Source organism: Pleurodeles waltl, chromosome 4_1 (genome assembly GCF_031143425.1).
Source record: "Pleurodeles waltl isolate 20211129_DDA chromosome 4_1, aPleWal1.hap1.20221129, whole genome shotgun sequence".
NCBI classification, from domain to species: domain Eukaryota; kingdom Metazoa; phylum Chordata; class Amphibia; order Caudata; family Salamandridae; genus Pleurodeles; species Pleurodeles waltl.
Genome location: NC_090442.1, coordinates 911553212 through 911572499, shown reverse-complemented (window position 1 = coordinate 911572499; position 19288 = coordinate 911553212). Strand labels below are relative to the sequence as shown.

The 19288-nt window shown below is 43.4% G+C and overlaps 1 protein-coding gene across 2 annotated transcripts in view; it reads left to right on the top strand.

The window, feature by feature from the left end:
• The window catches only part of RSBN1L (round spermatid basic protein 1 like), a 214165-nt gene extending 205161 nt beyond the window's left edge, over positions 1-9004 (top strand). For both annotated transcript variants that reach the window (XM_069229672.1, XM_069229673.1), the window contains exon 8: positions 7445-9004. In XM_069229672.1, the coding sequence (XP_069085773.1) occupies positions 7445-8092 (648 nt within the window). In that variant the 3' untranslated portion in view covers positions 8093-9004. The remainder of the gene's footprint in view (positions 1-7444) is intronic.
• The last annotated feature ends 10284 nt before the right edge of the window (positions 9005-19288 follow it).

Here is a 19288-nt window from a genome sequence, read left to right as displayed (position 1 = left end):
GAAAAAATCTTCAGGATTTGGGGCACGACAACAATCAACCTGTTTACATCAGCAGAAAACAGAAACAAATGTCAACACTTCGCCTCCAGGTTTCCACAACACCAGTCAGAAGGACATTCCCTGTCACTAAACTGGTCAGGTAGACTTGCTTGCGCCTTTCCACAGATTCCCCTAATACCAAGGGTACTGGAGAAGGCCAGGAGATCAGGAACAAACCTCATCAGTGGGCCAGACAAGTACGGTACTCTGACCTACTTAATCTGTCCAAGGGACAGAGTATGAAGATCAATACGGAACAAGACTTACCCTCAGTACAAAAGGGGCAAGTGTTCCACCTGGAACCAGCAAAACTCAACCTAGCAGCATGGCTTCTGAATACATAGAATTCGGACACCTAAACCAACCACACAGAACCATAGAGATAATAAAGGAAGCTAGGAAGCCAACACGAAGGAGATGCTACGCATCAAAATGGAAAAGATGCCTTCTATGGTGCACAGGAAACACAATTTTAAAAGCAATATCCAAGCAGGAGACAGTAATAATCTATCTCATACACCTGCAAGACAGTGGAATCAATTACTCGTCCCTTAAGGTACACTTGGCAGCAATCGTGGCCTACACCAGAGGGGCATTATGTAAAAGTTTCTAAGCTGCACCGGTTAGAAAAAGGTTTCTAGAAGGATGCAAAAGAATTTCCCCTGCAAGAAAAAGGAACCAGCACCAGTGTGGAGCTTAAACACTGTGCTAAAACAGCTCATGACAGGAAAACATTCAAACCAGTGCAGAAGGCCAAACTGTGGCTTATCACATTAAAGACCACCTTCCTAATAGAGATAACATCTCTGCAAAGAGTGAGATTCAAGCTCTAACAATTTGAGAACCGTACATGCAAATCCATAAAGACAAGGTGGTTCTCCAAACAAACTCACAATTACTACCCAAGGTGGCCACCAAATTCCACGACAGACCATATAGTTACCAGTTTTCTCTAAAGACCCGCAAACAGAAATGGAGAAAGACTACATACAGTGGACGTAAGAAGGGCACAAATATACTACTTGGAGGAGACCAAACAACTCCACGAGGAAAATAAAATCTTTCTAGCATATGCTAAATACAGCAGGGGAGCCCTCGTCTCAAAGGGGACTATTGTGTGATGTATTGTGGAAACAATTCAAACGTGCTACGCGCAGCAGGTAAACAGCTGACTCACCGCCCAAAGGCACACTCAACAATGAAAAAGGGTGCAACCCTGCATTCGTAGCAAATGTGCCCATAGACATTGTCTGCACAGCAGCAACATGGACATCCCCACTCACATTCACAAAACACTATTGTGTTGACTTCCAGATGCATAAAGAAGCCCAAGTGGGACAAAAAGTACTACGGCATGTGTATGCAAACTCCTAATTTGAACCCAGCCAACCCAACTGAAGGGGAAAAACCACTACACAATGAAGATGCACAGCATGTGAATCCAGAAAAGGATTCATGCTGCAAAACAAAATGCTTACTTATTAGTAGGAGTAGTTTTACTGCAGAGTTTTCTGGATTCACATGCGACCCAGCCACCTCCCCAGAAATGAGAACAGGACAAACAGATGGGGAGAAGTCAAAGATAAAAAAAAGGGGGCAGGAGGGCAAAAACACAACAAGAAAAAAGAATCGAAAGAAGGGTACCATGCACAGGAATTTCAGGGGCTCTGTCTGACATCATGCCAGGGGGAGGGAGGGGGAGGCGGACCTAACACCAAATGGTGGTCGACACCCAAGAGTAAAAAGCAACCCTTCCGGACCCAACCACTAGATGGCGGAATGATTCACAGCATGTGAATCCACAGAACTCCTCAGGCTGGAAAACTACTCCTACTGGTAAGTAACCATTTCGTTATAAAGCTGTAGCCCATCACAGCCTCCCCGTCGGACAAAAACATCAGCCTATAACTGTTACAAAAAGCCATTCAGCAACAGTTATAATGGTTTTAGAAGAAAAGGGAAATAAATTCCACATATAAACAATCCAATACCGAGAAAACAGTTCCATGTATGCCAGTGTTTAATACAGTGCTCATAACCTTCTCTAAAGACAAGCTGTGGTATGCCAGCAGTGAAGAAAAATATAAATTGCCGCTGGTCCACTCCCAGAGATATGTATATTAAAAGGAGGTTTTACCAAAATCAGTGAGTGATAGTCCATACTCCTTAGTCCATATAGTGTGAGAGGAGCATCCCAGCAGGCTGTTGGTGAAGGTCCAACTCCCAATAAAGTAAAACCATTGATGGTGCGGGAAATTGTGGCAGCTATGAATTGGTGGCTAAATAATTATAAAGCCCCCATCAGCTGCTACGACAGGCACCAGTGGAAGAAGACGGAAGATCTTTCACAGTTCTTGCCCCCAAGGCATGCTGCATGAGACTGGAAGAGACCGTAACTGAAGGCTAGACTAAGTTTAAAGTAGACATTCCTTGTGCCCTTTTTGCAACAGACTTAGCCTCTCCTAAGCTAATACCATCATCTTGGTTTGTAGACATACATAGCTCAGAGTATCTGCTGCGTTTCACTGCTATCCCCACAGTGACTCATGACAGTTTCCTTAAACCAAGTATTTTCAAAGATGAAATATTTGTAGCTCAGGAGAAGGCTCTGGTAGTGGAACCAAATGCAGTGGGTCCTGATCTTCTAAGCAGTTACTGTAATTGTTTCACTCCATTACAAGGCACTTGTGGGGGGAAGACTGAGGAACTTGGTTTTGAAGATTTACTACAGTATACCATCAGTAGACAGCAATAGAAGTGTTGAAAGTGTATTTACTTTTCTTCCATCTTTCCTGTAAATCAAATCAATATTGAAGGAAACTGCTAGTTGATGGAGATGTAGATCTTAAGTCATTGGACTCATCCCGACTGTTCCAGAGATGGAATCCTCCCTATTTGTTAAAAATACCCTCACTGACTCTAGAATTACCTAGGTGCATGCTAACCCAGATGCCTATTGTGTCTTGGTGGGCTCAACCTTCTAGTGAAGGCAGCTATTATCTACGATATTTGATGGCTTGATCTGGAAAAAATCAGATTAAAATTGCCTAGGGTTCCCTCTCCTCGATTGTAATATTCTGCAGAATGGCCAAGCTAGCCCAAAAATACAGCTTATGCTATTTGAGAAAATTACTGTTCCGTGCATCAAAAATGGGTCTACAAGTTTCAGCCAATTTTCACAACTGGTATTGTGACTTTTTTCAAGATTAAAATACCAGATCCCCAACTTATTTCTTCAGGTATTTTCCCCTTCCTTCATTCCTCTGGGGACTTACTACCTCTGCTGTGGTCACTGAAGTGTTATGGTCAAATATAAACAGTCATGTATGCCAAACATACACACAAACAGTGTTCATTGGCCCATTTATTCTCTTTGGCTGGGAAGAGAAACAAAGTAGTCACATTTTAGACCTATTTGATCTTCACATTGAGGGACCACTTCGCCCAAGAGGGCTCAAACAGATTTGACCAGTTACCGAAAGGGGAATTTCCCAGTTTAGCATTATTTAGCATTAAAACTCCCAGCTCAATTTCAATTAAAGCCTGAGGCAACAACCACTTGGTTACGAACAAGTTCATTAATAACATAAACAAGGTACCATAATTAGGATTGCTTGTATTATTAAAATGTTATCAAAATGATTAATATAGACACTAATTATGTGGCCAGCTTGAATCAAGCTGTGCTCACGAGGAATGGAATAAATGTAAATGGGAGTCTTGTCTTAAATCAGGTGGCAAGGCCTGCTTTAGCGCAACCAGAGGTAACAGCCACAGAAAATTAAGAGTACCCGTTACAAAAAAATTAGACGTAGCCCAAGTGTCCTGTACTAAAACGTATTTCTGAATAAACACCACACTACCCAATTATTCATGGATAATTTTACTTGAATGCCAGCAGTATTCCAACTCAAAAATGACTGACTCCGGATTTGCCAAGTTCAGGGACTCCTCCTTCAGTATAGCAGACACTGAGCAATTGCTTGGTTTGCAGAAACTAGTAGGCTCATTCAGGTTAAAGAGGGGCCCACCATGCTGAGCCCCAGCCTCGAAAAGGCCAGGACTTTGAGGATCAGTAAACAGTTGATAGATCGGGTAACACTGAAAATGTGTTGGTAAGGTGCAGCTGCGGCGGTCCAGAGGGAGTGGTATCTAGGCTCTAATACAGGCGTGGGCCTATGATGTTGATAAAATAAACCCAGTTGCATGACCCTGATCCCTGAAACTACCATATGTTGACTGTGTTTTTAAGTTTAACAATATTACTATCCCCAGGGAACTCCTCGGCCAGGGGGCCCTTACAATCCATTCTCAATGCAAAAACAATGATTGAACCAGCCTATTATTGCAAATAAGGTTGGTATGACACCATTATGTGGCCTTGTTTATAAGTTGAGCTGCTGTTTCACTATCAGGTAACCCTAATCTCAGAACATAGCTGACTGATGGGCCCCCTTTAGGATTAGAAAAAGCAGGATCGGGGCAGAAGTCAAACTTGCTCCGGTCCTCAAAACAGGCCTACTCAGAGGGATATCATGGGTGGCCTCTTTTTTTCAAGTTAACCAGTAAACATCTCTTGGCCAATTGGACCTCCTTATTGATGACCTCCACAGCCTGCTCAAAGAAACCATCCAATGTGGTCGTATTTCTACCATCAGCGGATCTCAATCTTGTGCTTTCCCATTGAAATAAAATTAAAAAAAGAAATATGATAGAAAATGAGAGTGAAGAGCCAGGGAGTTAAAGGTACTAAAACAACTGATAACCAACTGAAAAAGATACGGAAACAAGTGCCACCAGTTCACAGGCCATGAATGGGTCACTGTCACTATACGACAACGATGGGGATGAGCTGGTCCTCCTCCGGTTTCTGATGGGGCACTTAACAGGATTCTTGATCTTCACCCGGGCAAGCATCCTGTCATTAGAACCCCTCCTGCGCTCAAAAATAATTTCTAAGGGATACCGTCCCTCTGAAGGGGCAACCTGGCAGGTCAGGTGTCAGAGGCTCTAAAGGTGGTTGATGCAGCTGAAGTAAGCTAGTAGGTCTATCTGGCAAGGGAGTAGTGGGGGTGGCACTTGGTGAAAGCATGCTACTGCCGCTGTGGAGAGTATGGAAAATTCGAGAGGAGCAGTGATGGTAAATGAAGACAGTAGTGATGGTGGTAATAGTGATGGTGGCAGGTGCACGGTCACCGTAGCAAACACAAGCCGCACCGGCCTAATACTGGCCACTTCCATGTAACACATGGAGCCACAGCCTAGTGCCTCTGCTGGCTTGTACCTTGCACTGCCACTAAGTGCTGACTTCCCTCGGGCCTCACACTACCCACAGTACTATGTTGCAGCGTGGCTGACAGGGCCCACACTACCCACAGTACTATGTTGCAGCGTGGCTGACAGGGCAGCCCTCACGGCCTGATGGTCACAATCACAGGCTGTGTGGCGCTAAACGCTAGCCCCAAATGGTCCATAGTTGGCAGGAAACCTCCAAGGTTCTTGAGCAGAGCAGGACCAAAAACCGGCCTGGACGGAGATTGCAGGCCTGCCCTTTCCGGCTACTTTCTTCCCTCGCTGTGTGTGATTGCACCTCTGTAGTTAATAATAGCCTGCCCGGAGTCCTAAGACCCAGGCCTGATGCACAGCTAATTGGAAGCAATATGTCCGCTGTTACTTCTCCAAACTCGTGGACTATGTTAAAACTGCTGTCCAGGACATTTCTCTGTTACTGGCTCATTTTCAGAAATCAGACCTTGTATACACTTCAGTGTATCTACATTTGGCAGCTATAGCCGCACACATACGAAACCGGGAACATTCCATCCTTGTTTGCATTCCTGTAGTTAAGACCTTACTGGAGGATCTCAAAAAGGTCATACCTCCCAGAGTCTCCCACCTGTGTATTTAATCTCAATGTAGTCCTCACTAGACTCATGGCACACCCCTTTTGAGCCACTGCACTCCTGCCCTCCCCATTTCCTCTTCAGGAAAGTACTTATGTTGATAGCTATGACGTCTCTCATACACATCAGTGATTTGCAAGTAGTCACGCTAAAAGGAAATTTAATTCAGGTCCACAAGGATAGGGTTGTTCTTAGAACCAACCCAGAATGTTTTCTCCTTTCCACCACAACTAAACTATAGAGCTCCCAGTCTAACAGAAAGAACCCTACACATCCTTAATGCCAAATGGGTTCTCATGTACTACATTGACAGGACCTAGCCCTTCCATAATGCTGACCAACTGATCCTAGCCTTTAATAAATCCCACATGTGCCAGCCTCTTTCCAAAGCCCGTATTGTTAGGTGGATAGTAAAGTTCATCCAAACATGGTATCAAAGCCAAAAGCACTCTATACGGAAAAAAAAGCATCCGTCTTGGCCTTCCTTGGTAATATTCCCATAGATAATGTATACAAAGCAGCTACATGGTCACCCTTACATACTTTCAACAAGCACTACTGTATGGATATCTTAGCCAACAGGTAATGGTTGGCCAAACAGTCCTAAGGACTTCTGCATCATTGAAATGTTAGCCACAGCTTATAGCGGAATACTGCTTTACAGTCTATGGAGAGCATATGTATCTACATCAACACGTGCTACAAACGGAAAGTGTTACTAACCCTGTAAACATCTCTTCATAATTTGTAGTGCTGTAGATTCAAATGCACCCACACTCAAGCGTGTGGCTTTACTTGCAGATCTCTTCCTTCCTTTCATAATACAGATATGCAACCATATTGCTTTCACTCACCATGTCATATTCTCACCCACTAAGCGGAAAACAATCTTATGTGGAGCCCATGCGCATTGCCGGCTAAGGGTGGAGTCACAGTGCATGTTGTGACTTGAAAGCCTAGCTTCAAAGAAAACATAATTTGCAAATGTCGTGAGCCAAACACTAGATGATAGGACTGTGCAGAGCATGTAAATCTAAAGCAGTACATTCTATGAACAGCTGCTTACAGACTTAGTAACATCTTTCACTCTGGCTGAGCAATGGACGGCCAAACACGGAGTCAAAAGAAAAAAGGCTAATATTTCTTGGTGCACCCATGAGTTCATATATTACACCAGAATTATTTTGAAGATGAAACTAATTTTTCTTTCCCTCCTACACAAGCCATGTGTAATCCAAACAAACACCTACTACCCTTACACAAGCATACACCAAAAAACACATTCTACGGTACTTCCAAATTTCCACTAAAGAGCTCCCAGATTGAGAAAGCACTACAATGCAGTAAGTGCTGTGCAAACGTCCACAGCATAACTATTCAAGGTATTCATTCACCACTGATCAGAGTAAATAAACTTAATGTTAGGTTCTTCCAGACGTGTTAATTTTTTTAATGTATGCTTGTGAAGGTTGAAGTGACTTTGTTTCTTACTTTTTCCACAGTGTGTCCAATGGGTTGATGATGCAAAGCTTAACCAGCTGCGAAGGGAAGGTATTCGATATGCCAGGATTCAGTTATATGATGACGACATTTACTTCATTCCTAGGAATGTTATCCACCAGTTTAAGACTGTGTCCGCTGTATGCAGCTTAGCTTGGCACATCAGGCTCAACATGTACCATCCGAAGACCGAATCGTCCCCAAAAACTAGTAGCACTGAAGAACTGGGTGTGTCAGCAGACCAAGGATGTTTAAATGCTGTGGATGAAACAGACCGTAAAATCTGTAGCATCAACAATACCTCTAGTTCGTCACTTTCAGATATTCACCTTATGAACGATGTACAGAATTTACAACAGATAAAACTTGAACCTATTTCATCTCTTCAACATGGAGAGCAGTTCATGAATGTTAAACTTCCAGAGCCTGCAGTGGTAACTAATGACATTGGTTGTCAGGATATTGAACAAAATCCTGATCATGCGGAAGATTTAAAAATCAAGATTGAAATGAACTCTAAATTGGACCTCAGTAATAAAGACTTGCGGTATGACCAATCCCCTAAAAGTCACAGAACTCCAGAGGACACGAGGCAGCAACGTTTAACAAACCCAAGTCTGCATGCACAACCTGATGACCTTTTGTGCTAATGTGTACACATGGTTTTAGGACATTTTTTATTGTAATAATGTAAAGATACATTAATTTTTTGGCGCAAGCTTGGGACTTGCTCACAAGTCTGTTACGGAAAACAGTTTATGTAGCTTTGTAACATTCCTCAGTGCCTGTCCATAACTGTGAAATATCAAAGCACTTAGGGCCAGATGCACTGTAAACAATGCAGGTTTAACATAAAGAAGTCTTTAAATACATTTTGAGTTTTAGACTAGAGCTGACATTAACATATATATTTTTTGTAAAATGAGCCAGAATTCTTTTTTGACAATTCCAGGCTTTTCCATAGAGCTTATTTATAACAATTTTTCATTTTAAATGTGTCAGCACTGTAGTGTAAATAGCTTTTTTAAAATCTTTTTAGTGTGATTTATACTGAAATGTGAGCCACTTAATAAAGGTTCAACACAAGATTTTTTTTTTTTGTTTTTTTATTTTTATTTAGGGGTTTGAAGAAGCTCCTTTAAAATGTAAATTCGGATCACTTTTGTTATTTTGCTACTGTGTGCTGGTGTACTGTAGCATGGTAGAAGCATTTTCAGTTCAAAATTATATTGATTCGGAATTTCGAGATTCCTTACTATGAAATGTAGTCAGAAGTATTTTTCCCTCAGCTATAGTATCTGATGGTGGAAAGCCTTGCACTTGACAAGGCCCTGAACGCAAAAGGCAGCAGAAATATTTGTATGGAAATCCATGTGAAACCAAATAAGTAACAGTGTTGGAAGTTACAAATTTGCTTGTATATTAACCGGACAATGCTGGGGGATCGATGCACCAAATCATTGTCTGATTATCTGATTTCCCCACCCCTTAATTCTGTGGCCAATGATGATGGGTTGACTATGCATCATATACATGAATCAATAAATGCATTCCCAAACTGATGTAATTGCAGTATTGACTGTAAAGTTAGATGTGCAGATTTAGTAAGCAAAGACCTAAACTAGAATCAAAATGAGAAACCTGCAATGAGATTGTTTTTTTTTTCCTTTGATGGCTCAGAAGCGGCATTCCTAATGTTCTGTAAGTATTTTTCTATCACTTGTTTTCCAATAGAGATTGATGTCCAAAGCAAAAGGACTAGAAGCACGAATATATTTGCACCTAAAAAGCATATGTTGGTAAAGAATAGTTGCATTTGCAATGTTTAACAGTTTTTTTTTTTTTTGTGGCTGCGGGTATGCTTCCCTGCCAACTTTGTCAAATAGAGAAAACATGTGTTCGGTGGCATGTGTAGCTGCAGATACACATGCTGTGCATAGTCCGCCGTCTGGTGTTGGGTCGGAGTGTTACAAGTTGTTTTTCTTCGAAGAAGTCTTTTCGAGTCACGAGACCGAGGGACTCCTCCTACTTTGGTTCCATTGCGCATGGGCGTCGACTCCATGTTAGATTGTTTTTTTTCCGCCATCGGGTTCGGACGTGTTCCTTTTCGCTCCGTGTTTCGGGTCGGAAAGTTAGTCAGAATCAACGGAAAATTCGTCGGTACTGTTTCGTTCGGTATTGGGTTGGATTAGAATCGACACCGAATCTTGAAGAGCTCCGATAGCTCTTCAGGGTAATTTCGATCCCCCGTCGGGGCCTGGTCGGCCCGACCGCGTGCAACATCGAGACTGATGGAACGGACCCCGTTCGGATTCTGTCCTAAATGCCACAGTAAATATCCCTATACAGACCAACATTTGGTCTGTAACTTGTGCCTGTCACCCGAGCACAAAGAAGAGACGTGTGAGGCCTGTCGAGCGTTTCGGTCGAGAAAAACGCTCCGAGACCGAAGAGCCAGAAGGTTGCAGATGGCGTCCACGCCGACAGGACAACAACGGTTCGAGGAAGAGGGAGAAGAAGAAACATTCTCCATCCACGAATCGGATTCCGAAGAATTCGACGTCGAAGGAACCGTGAGTAAGACGTCGAAACAAGCATCACACAGAAAAACAGACAAAGCCCAGGGGACGCCACTGCCAACAGGCCATGGCTCAACCCATAAAGTAGGTGACCGTCCATCGGCACCGAAAAAGGGCGAGCTGGTGCCGAGATCGTCCGACTCAGGTCGAGACACAGGCACGCAGCAATCTCGGGACCGAGAAAGTGCCGCAGAAAAGGGTCGACACCGAGACAGCGGCACCAAAGCTGCTCGGCACAGACAGCGGCACCGAAGCTGCTCGGCACAGAGATAGCGGCACCGAAGATTGTCGACACCGAGAGGGTACGACATCGAAAAAGAGAAAGATCTCGTCGGAGCCGAAAACAACAAAAGACACGGTTTCGGTGCCAAAACGCCCAGCAACCGAACCGAAAGCCAGTTCCTACTCAGAGGAACAATCACTGTCCTCCCAACTACAAAGACACAGATTTGAGGAGGAATTACAAACAGATGTAGATCACACGCAAAAGCGGATCTTTATACAAAGTGGTACAGGGAAGATCAGCACTCTTCCCCCGATCAGAAGGAAAAGGAAACTAGATTTCCAACAACAAGACAAGACACCACAAGCAAAAGTGGTAAAGAAGGTAACTCCACCACCGGCAACTCATATATCACCGGCACAGACTCCGCCACAATCACCAGCTCATACCACCATGAGCCAAGATGATCAGGACGCATGGGATCTCTATGACGCTCCAGTATCGGACAATAGCCCTGAGTCGTACCCCACTAAGCCCTCACCACCTGAGGACAGTACGGCATATGCACAGGTGGTAGCTAGGGCAGCAGAGTTTCATAATGTATCGCTACATTCAGAGCCTATCGAGGATGACTTCCTCTTTAACACCCTGTCATCCACCCATAGCAATTATCAAAGCCTTCCGATGCTCCCGGGAATGCTAAGGCACGCTAAACAAATTTTTAAGGAGCCAGTTAAAAGCAGAGCAATAACTCCAAGGGTGGAGAAGAAATACAAGGCACCGCCCACAGACCCTGCTTTTATTACATCACAACTGACACCAGATTCAGTTGTCGTAGGAGCAGCTCGTAAAAGAGCCAACTCGCACACATCAGGCGACGCACCACCTCCTGACAAGGAGAGCCGCAAGTTTGATGCAGCGGGGAAAAGGGTTGCAGCACAAGCTGCAAATCAATGGCGCATCGCCAACTCGCAAGCACTCCTAGCGCGATATGACAGAGCCCATTGGGACGAGATGCAGCATCTCATCGAGCACCTCCCCAAAGAATTCCAGAAACGGGCAAAACAAGTGGTTAAAGAGGGACAGAATATATCCAACAACCAAATCCGTTCTTCTATGGATGCAGCAGATACAGCTGCAAGAACAATAAATACTGCTGTAAGAACAATAAATACTGCTGTAACAATAAGGAGGCACGCATGGTTGCGCACATCCGGCTTCAAACCTGAGATACAACAGGCAGTGCTCAATATGCCGTTCAATGAACAACAATTGTTTGGCCCAGAGGTGGACACTGCAATTGAAAAATTAAAGAAAGACACTGACACAGCTAAAGCCATGGGCGCACTCTATTCCCCGCAGGGCAGAGGCACATTTGGCACATTTCTCAAAACTACTTTCAGAGGAGGGTTTCGAGGTCAAGCCACACAAGCCAGCACCTCACAAACACCGCCTACCTACCAGGGACAATATCAAAGGGGAGGCTTTCGGGGCCAATACAGAGGGGGCCAATTCCCAAGAAACCGGGGAAAATTTCAAGGTCCAAAAACCCCTCAAAACAAGCAGTGACTCACAGGTCACTCAACCCCTTCACACAACACCAGTGGGGGGAAGACTAAGCCAGTTCTACAAATCTTGGGAGGAAATAACAACAGACACTTGGGTCTTAGCAATTATCCAACATGGTTATTGCATAGAATTTCTCTAACTCCCTCCAAACGTCCCACCGAAAACACACAATATGTCAAAACAGCATTTGGACCTTCTACAACTAGAAGTTCAAGCATTACTGCAAAAAGACGCAATAGAATTAGTACCAAGTCCACAAAAGAACACAGGAGTTTACTCACTGTACTTTCTAATACCAAAAAAGGACAAAACTCTGAGACCAATATTACATCTCAGAACACTAAACACCTTCATCAAATCAGAACACTTTCACATGGTCACGTTACAAGACGTAATACCACTACTGAAACAGCAAGACTACATGACAACCTTAGATCTAAAAGACGCCTATTTCCATATACCGATACATCCCTCGCACAGGAAATACCTAAGGTTCATATTCAAAGGAATACATTACCAATTCAAAGTGTTGCCATTCGGAATAACAACCGCGCCAAGAGTCTTTACAAAATGTCTAGCAGTAGTAGCTGCACATATCAGGAGGCAGCAAATACACGTGTTCCCGTACCTAGACGATTGGTTAATAAAGACCAACTCGCTAACAAAGTGTTCACACCACACAGATTGTTATACAAACCCTTTGCAAACTGGGTTTCTCCATCAACTATGCAAAGTCACACATTCTGCCGTGTCAAACACAGCAATACTTAGGAGCGACAATCAACACAACAAAGGGGATAGCCACTCCAAGTCCACAAAGGGTTCAAAATTTTCACAACGTGATACAAGCTATGTATCCAACACAAAAAATATATGCAAAGATGGTATTAAAACTCCTAGGCATGATGTCCTCATGCATAGCCATTGTCCCAAACGCAAGATTGCACATGAGGCCCTTACAACAGTGCCTAGCATCACAATGGTCACATGCACAGGGTCAACTTCTAGATCTGGTGTTGATAGACCGCCAAACATCTCGCTTCTATGGTGGAACAGTACAAATTTAAACAAAGGGCGGCCTTTCCAAGACCCAGTGCCACAATACGTGATAACAACAGACGCTTCCATGACAGGGTGGGGAGCACACCTCAATCAACAAAGCATACAAGGACAATGGGACGTACATCAAAGAAAGTTTCATATAAATCACCTCGAATTGTTAGCAGTATTTCTAGCGTTGAAAGCATTCCAACCCATGATAACCCACAAATACATTCTTGTCAAAACAGACAACATGACGACAATGTATTATTTAAACAAACAGGGGGGAACACACTCAACACAGTTGTGTTTCCTAACACAAAAAATATGGCATTAGGCAATTCACAACCACATTCACCTAATAGCACAGTTTATTCCAGGGATCCAGAACCAGCTAGCAGACAGTCTCTCTCGGGATCACCAACAGGTCCACGAATGGGAGATTCACCCCCAAATCCTGAACACTTCAGAATTTGGGGAACACCTCAAATAGATCTATTTGCAACAAAAGGAAACGCAAAATGCCAAACTTCGCATCCAGGTACCCACACCGACAATCTCAAGGCAATGCTCTATGGATGAATTGGTCAGGTATATTTGCATACGCTTTTCCCCCTCTCCTTCCATATTTAGTAAACAGATTGAGTCAAACCAAACTCAAACTCATACTAATAGCACCAACATGGGCAAGACAACCTTGGTATACAACACTACTAGACCTGTCAGTAGTACCTCATGTCAAACTACCCAACAGGCCAGATCTGTTAACACAACACAAGCAACAGATCAGGCATCCAAACCCAGCATCGCTGAATCTAGCAATTTGGCTCCTGAAATCCTAGAATTTGGACACTTAAACCTCACACAAGAATGTATGGAGGTCATAAAACAGGCTAGAAGACCATCCACTAGACACTGCTATGCAAGTAAATGGAAAAGATTTGTTTGCTACTGCCATAATAATCAAGTTCAACCATTGCATGCATCTCCAAAAGATGTAGTAGGGTATTTACTACATTTGCAAAAGTCAAATCTAGCTTTCTCTTCCATAAAGATACATCTCGCAGCAATATCTGCATACCTGCAAATTACTCTTTCAACTTCCCTATTTAGAATACCTGTCATAAAAGCGTTTATGGAAGGACTAAAGAGAATTATACCACCAAGGACACCACCTGTTCCTTCATGGAACCTCAATATTGTCTTAAGACTCATGGGCCCACCTTTCGAACCCATGCATTCTTGCGAAATGCAATACTTAACGTGGAAAGTTGCATTTCTCGTTGCCATTACATCTCTAAGAAGAGTAAGTGAAATTCAGGCGTTTACTATACAAGAACCATTTATTCAAATACACAAGAATAAGGTAGTTCTAAGAACCAACCCAAAATTCTTACCAAAGGTTATCTCACCGTTCCACTTAAATCAAACAGTAGAATTACCAGTGTTCTTCCCACAGCCAGACTCAATAGCTGAAAGAGCACTACATACATTAGACATCAAAAGAGCACTAATGTACTACATTGACAGAACAAAACTAATTAGGAAAACAAAACAACTATTTATTGCATTTCAAAAACCTCATACAATAAATCCAATATCAAAACAAGGTATAGCCAGATGGATAGTTGGGTGCATCCAAACCTGCTATCTTAAAGCAAAGAGAGAGCTGCCTATTACACCAAAGGCACACTCAACCAGAAAGAAAGGTGCTACCATGGCCTTTGTAGGAAATATTCCAATGAACGAAATATGTAAGGCAGCAACATGGTCTACGCCTCACACATTTACTAAACACTACTGTGTAGACTTGTTATCTGCACAACAAGCCACAGTAGGTCAAGCTGTCCTAAGAACTTTATTTCAAACTACTTCCACTCCTACAGGCTGAACCACCGCTTTTGGGGAGATAACTGCTTACTAGTTTATGCACAGCATGTGTATCTGCAGCTACACATGCCACCGAACGGAAAATGTCACTTACCCAGTGTACATCTGTTCGTGGCATTAGTCGCTGCAGATTCACATGCGCCCACCCGCCTCCCCGGGAGCCTGTAGCCGTTTGGAAGTAATCTTCAACATTTGTACATTTGTAAATATATTACTTTAACCTTCATTTTGTACATACTTATTCATTCCATTGCATGGGCACTATTACTAACATACACAACTCCTACCTCACCCTCTGCGGGGAAAACAATCTAACATGTAGTCGACGCCCATGCGCAATGGAACCAAAGTAGGAGGAGTCCCTTGGTCTCGTGACTCGAAAAGACTTCTTCGAAGAAAAACAACTTGTAACACTCCGACCCAACACCAGACGGCGGACTATGCACAGCATGTGAATCTGCAGCGACTAATGCCACGAACAGATGTACACTGGGTAAGTGACATTTTCCTTACCACACATTTTCATTACCATAAGCCAAAGAGGTGTTTGAGGCTCTACAGTTCCAAATACTACCAGGATATGTTCACATAATGACTATCCTAGTATGTACTGGCAAGAAATTGTGATTCTTCCTGGTGGCATTTCCCCAGCTAGTAATCTGCAGCTGAAACCCAAGCGCCTGTGTAGACTATTGGTACTCCAATGACTGTATGGTGCGTGGCCCCTCGTCCAAGCTTTATTTACATAAAATATATATGCATAAAACTTATCAGTAAAAAGCGCACTTTAAATATTTTCTTTGCAGCCTAACAAAAGGCAAAAACGTGGCCAAACTTAATTTATTTTCAAACAGGAACCAATTACATCCGAATAGTCATGAATTTATTAAAAAATGATTGAAAGCCTCATTCACAAACTTTTTTTTGTTTTTTTGTTAACCAACTGAAGGCACTGCCATAGATAAGGTCTGAAAAACTGGCAGTGTGGCAGTTAATTCAGTTATTGTTTTTTTAGACTACTGGAAATAGGATCCTGGAGCACTGAGTGCAGCCTTTTTGCCTTTCCAAACCTTCCAATTAACACTTGGTTCAATGTCTACTGGCACTTGAATTGTTTTTAGATATATTCGTGACAAGTGTTTTTCTGGATCGGATTTTTCCTCAGTCCTATTTGTAGACATGGGTTTACAGGAAATCCCCAGATCAATTCTCTGAGTACTGTCAGCGGAGTCACATGAGAATGCCCTTTTGATGGACTGATCAGAGAGGTTTTTTTATTTTTACATATTTCCTCTGATCCTCACAGTGTGCAGCCAGCATGGTCCTTAACATCTGTGAAGTGGTCCTTCCAGGATGGTTTACATCTTACACCTTTCAGAACAACCATGCAGAATACTATCTGACACAGCAGATTTTTTTTCACAGATTCGGGGTTCAGATCCTACACCCAGCCTTCCATTGTTTAACTGTTCTCTTCACAAAATGCCATCCTTATTTGTCAAATGCCCTTCCTGTGGAAAAAAGGTCCATGGATCCCCATGGCCTCTGTATTGTTAGCCTTCTTGGGCCTGTATTACAGATAGGGCACACTTTTCATGTTTGTGCACCTTAAAGTAAGTGTGCTGGGTGCAAACATGGAAATGTGCTCCCTACCAGGAAGAATGTGCTGCCCTCAGACAGCCGTGCACTTGCACTGCCTCCAAGACAGGGCATTTGAGAAATACGGAGCTGCTGTTTAAAAGCTGCTCCTTTTTTCTCTGTGGACTTTTAAAAGGGATTAGCGATCTCCTTCTAGAAGGGTGCAGTGAGTGACTGCACCTACCTGCAAGGGGATGTCTGGGGTGTCCCCTTTCATCCTTTTATAGGGCCTCATTTAGAAGGCAAACTGAAAGTGTGCCACCTTTTTGTGGCACACGTTCAATGCTCCTTCTAAAGGCATGTTTGCCTCTGCACCCACGTTAGTAATATGGTGCGGGTGCAGAGGCAAAGAGACTCCTTCATTTGCATGGGGCCATTCCCCCATGCAAATAAGGGAACAGACTCTAATGATCGAGCTGACACTATATGTGCACCCCCAGGCACTTGTGTAATATGGCCCCAGAGGATCTTGTTCCTAAGTAATACTAGCTTTGTCCGAGAATGTCCAGGCACACCCTGATGGACAAAGGAGAAAGAACATCAGGGTTCTGGTTCTAAAGAAGAGAGGCTTGTAATCTTGTTCAAGAAGATTTGCAGGGCATGGAGAAGGTGCTTCTTGTACAAACTGGTCTCTGTAAAGACTCCTGTAAAGGGAGGTCTGAGAGAAGGCATCAATTCAAGAAAATATGTTACACCCTGCTTGCCCTCAAAGGTGTAGGATCAGTGTCAAGACAACTGGTGCCAAGACCGCTTAGTTTGTCTTTGAAGTAGAGATCCCAGAGGACGTTCAAGCATTCGCAGTATATGGATCAATATCTGCTTCAGCTTATGTCCACAGTGTGATCGGTATTGCCGTCAAGCAGGTTGAAACTTTTTGAGGAATAGGTTACAAAGTTGAAATGCTGACTCCCTAGATGACTGTGCCCTCTAAGTACTCCAGGGTATTTTTTACCTACTCATGACCTCACTCAGTATGTCCACATTTTAGTAACTGCTTTTCTTAGGACACCTTTGTCGTCAGGGTTTCCTCCTGCTTTGCTGGTTACACTGCCAATAGCAGTACCACCAACTACTTGGTATGTCATCAGATCCTTTCTCCTCAACCCAGATGTTTAAACCTGCAAACTCCTGCATGTGTTGGGGAACTTCACTACCAATGTCCTTGTTGGTGTTCAAGGTATTCCTTAGCACCACTTCTGATTGTATTCCTGACATTCATAGTGTTCCAGAAGGAGAATAAAATCTTGGTCCTCTTTATTTTTCTGTAAGAAGCTACTCCCTTAGGGCGACATTAACAACACAAAAGAATGATGGACGGAGTGCTGACAATGCAAACACTCACCCCCAGTCACAGATCTGGGTTTAATCCATCATTTTTTTTGCTGCCCATGCCATTCCAGTTTGGACCCAGCCATATGCAAATCAGTCTTGACCCTGTTCCCCATGGGAACAGTCCAGCCCGAACTGCCAGGCCAGGTCTTCCCTGGACTGGAAACAAGCATCCTGGGACCGGTTTCGGGGTTTCACCCCTCATCAGCCAGGCTAGCTTGAATCCGGTGGCATGGGAAGCACGGGACCCATGTCTGGGCATACCCTTCCCACTTAGGGCGACATTAACAACACAAAAGAATGATGGACGGAGTGCTGACAATGCAAACACTCACCCCCAGTCACATATCTGGGTTTAATCCATCGTTTTTTTGCTGCCCATGCCATTCCAGTTTGGACCCAGCCATATGTAAATCAGTCTTGACCCTGTTCCCCATGGGAACAGTCCAGCCCGAACTGCCAGGCCAGGTCTTCCCTGGCATGGTGAGCAAAAGAACGATGGATTAAACCCAGATCTGTGACTGGGGGTGAGTGTTTGACAATGTGCAGCATTCTGTCCATCACTTGTTGTTTTTGCTACTCCCTTAGCCTGCCAGACTAACAGTCTTCAGGGATCTCGCCCATTGATGACGTATCTACATTTAATGAGTTATAAGTGAGGCTTCACTACTAAATGTTCAAATTTCTACTTGTACACCATGACTCTTATATTTGAGTCTGCACCATTGGTCTTTCTCAAGACCTCTGCTTGTTTGATTAGGTCTGCAATTAGACACCTGCCTTAGCAACATGTGCACTAGCAGGCTGTTAAAGCAATACAAAAACGTCAGACCAGACCTCTTTTCTTTAGAGCACACCCTCCACTGGATTTGGTGACGATGCCTGCAGCCAAGAAGTTTCAGTCTACTTCTCAGTCTTCTAGTGGCTCATCAAATGTAAAGAGCAGGTGTCTTCATTCTGTAGGAAGGAAAATGTATGGGACTGCTCCCACTGGAATGAGACGGTGAGTGTATGTTAATCTTCAAGCAGATGATAAATGCAGCTGCAAATCCTCTAGCACCTACTGCCATGTTTTGGCTTTAAGATGTAGTTCTTGGCTCAGGTTAACTGGTCTAAACCTTCAGGTGCAGCAGCGTATTATGAATATTGCATTTCATTTTTATTTATTCTGTCTAGATGATGAAATGCGCCATAATGAAGGCAGTAGTGGAAACTGAAGAAGTCTTTGAAAGGGGGAGGAGGACATCAGCCACCAGCTTCTAGTGCTGGAAAACTACCACCACAGCAGTGATGACTTCTCCCACCCCACCCCACACCTCTGTTAATTACTCCATGGGAGGTAAGCATCTTATGCCATCTGTAAAATGTCATAGAATAACCAGAGACAGATGGGTTCTGAATTTGGGAGCAAATGTGTATTTACTTGGACTCAAGACTTCGCTTTGTGTTACATTGAGAAAAATCTCCTCTGAAGCATTGAAAGGAGCTCAAAAGGGAAGCCAACACCTGGTAGGAGAAACAGGCAGTGAATAAGGTCTCTCCTCAAAAAAGAACCGAGATATATTCTTGTTAATTTC